The sequence below is a fragment of the Cupressus sempervirens genome, chromosome 5 (assembly GCF_028749045.1).
Source record: "Cupressus sempervirens isolate cs-2001-9-10 chromosome 5, ASM2874904v1, whole genome shotgun sequence".
In the NCBI taxonomy this organism is placed as follows: Eukaryota; Viridiplantae; Streptophyta; class Pinopsida; order Cupressales; family Cupressaceae; genus Cupressus; species Cupressus sempervirens.
Window position 1 is genome coordinate 291,204,811 of NC_143122.1, and position 5,694 is coordinate 291,210,504.

At 37.2% G+C, this 5,694-nt stretch overlaps 1 protein-coding gene across 1 annotated transcript; it reads right to left on the bottom strand.

The window, feature by feature from the left end:
- Positions 1 to 854: 854 nt before the first annotated feature.
- Positions 855 to 2,343, bottom strand: LOC149555719 (elongation factor Tu, chloroplastic-like). Its single transcript, XM_089829504.1, has 2 exons — positions 2,106 to 2,343; positions 855 to 1,465 (listed from the first exon to the last, which is right to left on the bottom strand). The coding sequence occupies exons 1-2, from the start codon at positions 2,341 to 2,343 to the stop codon at positions 855 to 857; spliced, it is 849 nt and encodes a 282-aa protein (XP_089685630.1).
- Positions 2,344 to 5,694: the final 3,351 nt, after the last annotated feature.

Below are 5,694 nucleotides of genomic sequence, written 5' to 3' on the forward strand. Positions count from 1 at the left end.
CACTTTTCTAGAATAGTGATAATGCTATTTCGCAATCCCCATATTATATTAATTCATAGTCACTATTTTTTTAAATGAATAGTCCATTCTCTATTAATTAAATATTAACATTACATATTCACAAAAGTACATTAGAACTATTTTTCGAAATTTATTAAAACTATTTTTATTAATTAGCTGATAGGCTTTCTCCTGGGCAATAGCCCGCTGGATTGTTCACACAGTGCTGCTTTTAATCTGAAACTTTGTCGCCAGATTTTGTCACTGTAAAGTAGTGGGCCTTTGTATGTCACCAAACTGCTTATAGGTGGCAAGCAATTGAGCAGCCAGCTTCAACCGCTACTGTTGCTGCCTTTTTCATTCAAGCTAAGCTTAATTCTTAGATCAGAAGTGTTAAATAGTCAAAGTTGACTTTTTTTTCCAAACTTAATTCTTCTCTTATTGTGTGATGTTTAAGGGTGGTCTCCATTCAATGTCATTTTTGCCTCATCCTTTCCCTGTCTTCTCCCTTTGTCTCTCAAATGTGAAATTGATGGTAGCACAATCGGCATTAGCCAGATCAATGTTATTTACATCCCTTTTTAAATATGGTCTGATTTTGTGCTTGTCTCAGTGACAATTGATCTTTCCTTTTTACAGTTCACAAATATGAACTCTCTGCGTAACCTGTTCATCACTGGAGTTTTTTTCGTTTCTTGGGGCGTCCATCTCTCAGTACTTCAATGAATTTTCTATAGCACAAGCAGCTAAATTGGCTATTTCTCAAGGCTCATTGACATATTCTTCTAAACCTCATTCTTTCCATGGGTGAGTTTGGCATGCTAGTCCTAATTTGTCCTAAATTGATTCTTTGACTACTCATCCTTATCATTCATGATTGCAGACACCTTCCCTGTCACATCAGTTATCCTCATGAAGAATTGAGGCCTATACCCTGCAAAGAAAGGGGAATGTCTGCCCCCCTCCTCCTTCATCACATACACAATTGCATTGAACTTGGAATGTGGTGTTATGGTCCTGAGCTTTGCCAGCACCATCCCCCTCTCTATATCACCCTTCTGGATACCTCTGAGCAGCATCTCCACATTGTCCCCTGCAATGGCCTCATCCAGAAGCGTCTGGAACATCTCCAGACCGGTTACCGTTGACACCCGGGCATCCTTCAGCCCCACAATCTCCACCGTCTCACCAACCTTGACCATCCCCCTCTCTACCCTGCCTGTTGCAACAGTTCCTCGACCGGTGATGGAGAAGACATCTTCTACTGCCATCAGAAATGGCAGATCAGTTTGCCTTGCAGGAATAGGTATGTAATTATCAATGGCATCCATGAGTTCATAAATCTTGTCAACCCATTTGTCCTCCCCGCGCTTTATGATGAGATTCTTCATGAGTGCCTCCAGGGCCAACAGGGCAGACCCTGACACAATGGGCACATCATCACCTGGAAACTCATAGGAAGATAGTCAATAAGGGTTAATAATGATCAATAAGTTTCATTTGTCCACACCTATATTAGGGTTAATTATAATCAATAAGTTTCATCTGTCCATAACTATGCCAGTGTTAATTATTATGAATGTTTCTATATATTCACAAACAACAAAGAAAAACAATCAGTGGACCATCACAAAAATATGCTAACCTTTTAATCCAAGTTTTTCCTACTCACACATTTTACCAAGTAAATAAAAAATACCTACTTAGTAATATGAAGAAATTCTTTAGTTTGTGCTTCTGAAAACTAGTCCTAGACAAACTCTCTACAGTTATTTGTTAGTTAGCAGTCACTAAAATCAAGTAATCTTTTGCACCAAGTTTTGGTTCCCATTGAACTAGAGTTATCTACATTTTTGTCATACAACTACGAAAAAATGTCTTCCTTGATTCCTTGCTGAAGAAATTTCTCTGGTTCAGAGCTTGATCCCTTCACAATGGCCTTGCCTTGGTCTACAGGTACTATGCTGAACTCCTTTTTATTGATTTCTTTATATTGTTTTCTGAGGCAGATAAGTTCAATGGTTAAGTAGGAATAGATGATTTGACTATAGTTGTAGGAGGAGGGGCAGAAGCAGGTGTGGGTGTCTCTTTTTAAGTCTTTATACCAGAAACCCTAGCTTGCTCTAGCTCGGGCTCAGCTTGCTTGGGCACTTGGGGTTCTTTCTTTGAGGGAACCCTAGCAGGATGAGTGGGCTTTGAGGGTTCTTTCTTGGCCTTGACCTTGGGAATCTGATGATGTTGTTGTTGCTGAGGCTGAGGCTGTGCCTGTGCCTGAGCCTGAGCCTGAGGTTGGGGTTGAGGCTGAGGCTGAGAAGTGGGGGCACTAGGCCTGGAGGGTTGCATAGAAGTTTGACTTCTATCTCCTATTCCACATATTGAATAGGGATTCCTGTAACCTCCTTGTGGATAAATGATTTCTTTGGTAGTGCTTGAGATGATGAGACTAAGTACTCGACAAGCTTATTGAAATCCCCTAAGGGAAAACAAAGCCTAAGTGAAGTAGAGAAACTCAAACAGGGAATGTTTAGGGGCTATCAGATATTTTTTCAGAGTGATATGGAGAGAGATAAGACCTGATTGTTGTGGAGGGCCTAAAAGAGCAAATGTTTTTGATTTGATAGTTGATTGGAGGAATCAGATCATTTAGAGTGGGAAAAGCTCAATGGAAGTAGCTCCAAGCTTACAATGAGAAACTCAAGTCCTATCCCAAACTTATTCAAACAATTCCTTACAAAAGTTGCAATTAATTCAAGAAATTCTACAAAACATAGGCCTTGAGCACAAGATGCAGAACAATAGCTCTGGGCACCTCAGGACAGAAGGATCCGTCAGCTCGAAAATCCTGCACATCAAATGGCAATTTCAAGATAGTAAGATCTTATCAGTGCATTTTATTTCCAAGGCAATTTTATAAGCAGTGAATATTTTCAAATTTTTGATCTGAATATTTTTATATGTTTATACAATGGGTATATGATTATTTTAGGTTTCAATTGTGTATTGCACTTCACATGATGTTTCAGATAAACAACTCAGTGAATTCAATGATCTATCCTCTTTTTAAAATTTAAAATATATCATTCTCTTCTTTGTGATGAATCATTGAATGTGATCCAAAACTTCAATGGAAAATCAATCATCTAAACATAACATATTTTCATACTATCAAGAGCTCATGTCAGCTGTTTATATACTGAATCTCCTATCAATAAACACTTTGCCATGAATATTTATAAATATTCCTCTGGCTTTCTCAATCGATAATGTCTAGGTAAATCTTAAAAGAGGGGCAAATATAAACTCCATAATAAGCAGTAAACATAAATATGAAACACAGAGACATAAATGTAAACATACACAATTGTAATCAGATCAAACATGTAAATAAAAATCACTGGCTTTCTTAGCTCTCCCACTATTTTCTTGATGATGGATAATTGAGTATGATCTGAAATGTTGATGCTAATAAAAATCACACACAATCTCACCCAGGAGCTTGAACATAATTTATGGATTGTGGAAATCTGTTGCAATTAACATAAACATATTTCCATAGTTCATGCCAACCAGATTAAACATGTAAACATATTAGAACTTCAATGGAAAAACATACAAGATTACCACATGTTGTTTTCAAGATCAACTTGTTTTATTCTATATTCCACAGCATAAGGAATACTTCTTTGAAATACAGAATTTGCTATATTTTATAGTGCACAGCATAAGGAATACTTCTTCGAAATACATAACTGGCGTGTCATAAACTCAGTTCCTGAACTCAATTACATTCGTTTTGCTTGAATTTTGAATTACTAAAATACTTCTAAATTCCCAATTTTTACTAAATTTAAACTTGCACCTGCATTACCATATCAGCCCCAAAACCTATCGGCTATACACTTGCACCCGCGGAGGTGCAAGCGCTAGTTTTATTTTCCAAATGGCGCCACCATTTGTATGCAAGTCTTTAATAATTGTCATTCTTTATGCTGCCCATCTCCACTATAGTTATGGCAGGAACTAATAATTGATGTGATCTAATTCTTTAGGTTCGCATCTCCAATATATTTGATTAAGACAGCATTTGCCAAAATTCAACTAAGCGCGTGTATAGTCGCAGTAGAAGATTTGTCAAAATAGATATACAAAAGCAATTTCCAATAAATGTCCCACATAATAGTTTGGCCGAGTGATCCAAGGCGCCAGATTTAGGGCCTGGTCGGAAAGGGCATGGGGTCAAATCCCATAACTGTGATGTTCACATTCTCTTTAATTTAATTAAATAAGTACACATTCATTTGGGTTGTTTTTAGGAGAAGTTAATTCTTCAATCACTCGAGGGAGTTGATTGATTTAAAAAAAGCCAATGTTATTTGATGCAAATGCTAAAGGGTCAGATACGTGTTTTAACTATAAGAGCTATCAGATTTCCACAATTCATCAATGTTGTGATTTGCTGTCTGGATTTGATTGTGTGACCAATTTTTTTTACATCAACGTTCCAAATCACACTTCGTGATTCATCATCAAGATGCATACATGATGTTTTACCTATAAGAGCTATCAAATTTTCACAATTCATCAATGTTGTGATTTGCCGTCTGGATTTGATTGTGTGACCAATTTTTTTACATCAACGTTTCGGATCACACTTCGTGAATCAAGATGCATACATGATGTTTTACCTATAAGAGCTATCAAATTTTCACAATTCATCAATGTTGTGATTTGCCATTTGGATTTGATTGTGTGACCAATTTTTTTACATCAACATTTCGGATCACACTTCGTGATCCATCATCAGGATGTAATGCAACCTGATGATGGATCACGCAGTGTGATCCGAAACGTTGATGTAAAAAAATTGGTCACACAATCAAATCCAGACGGCAAATCACAATGTGTTTTAACTATTTAAGCTACTCTATGGAAACATTTAAAACAGCTCCTTCTTTGTTTCTAAAATATTTGAAAGAAAAATATATATATACTTGTCTTCTATATCGTCTTCTATGTTTAAGGTATCATGTCATGAAAAAAACATAAAATATCGAGTATATTATTTATTTACTTAGCACCATGAAAGTTTTTACTAGCTAAACTATAATAGAGTTTAAAGTTTAAATCTTGAGCCATTCATATATTATTATCGATTACACAGCAATTATATTAGAAGGACTTCCATCCTTATTAAAAAGAGAAGAAGAAGATAAAGATTTGAAGATAGGGTAAGAGCAAGATGGAGAGAAAAAGTTGGAGTGAGGGAGAGGGGAGAAATTAATAGATGCAGAGTAAAGGAGAGATAGAAATAGGAAGTGATATAGAGGCGAGAGAGGATGGGGGTGACAGTGGAGGGGGGTGAGGGAAGAGGGAGACAGAGTGAGAAAGAAGAAAGGGAGAGGAAAAGAGAAAAATTAACGAGAGGATGGGGGAGAGGGCGGAGGGGGCCAGGGGAAGAGGGAGAGAAAAAGTTAAGAGTGAGGGAGAAAGGGAGAGAGACAAGAGAAAAATAAATAGACGCAAAAGGAGAGATAGAAGTAGGAAGTGATATAGAGAGAGGGAGGGGAGAGGAGGAAAGAGAGTGAGGAGGGGAAGAGATGGATTGATAGGCGTAGGGTGATAGGGAGGACTAGATGTAGAGAAATAGAGAATGGAGATATAGAAGGGGAGAAAGGTAGAGTGACTAATAGAGAA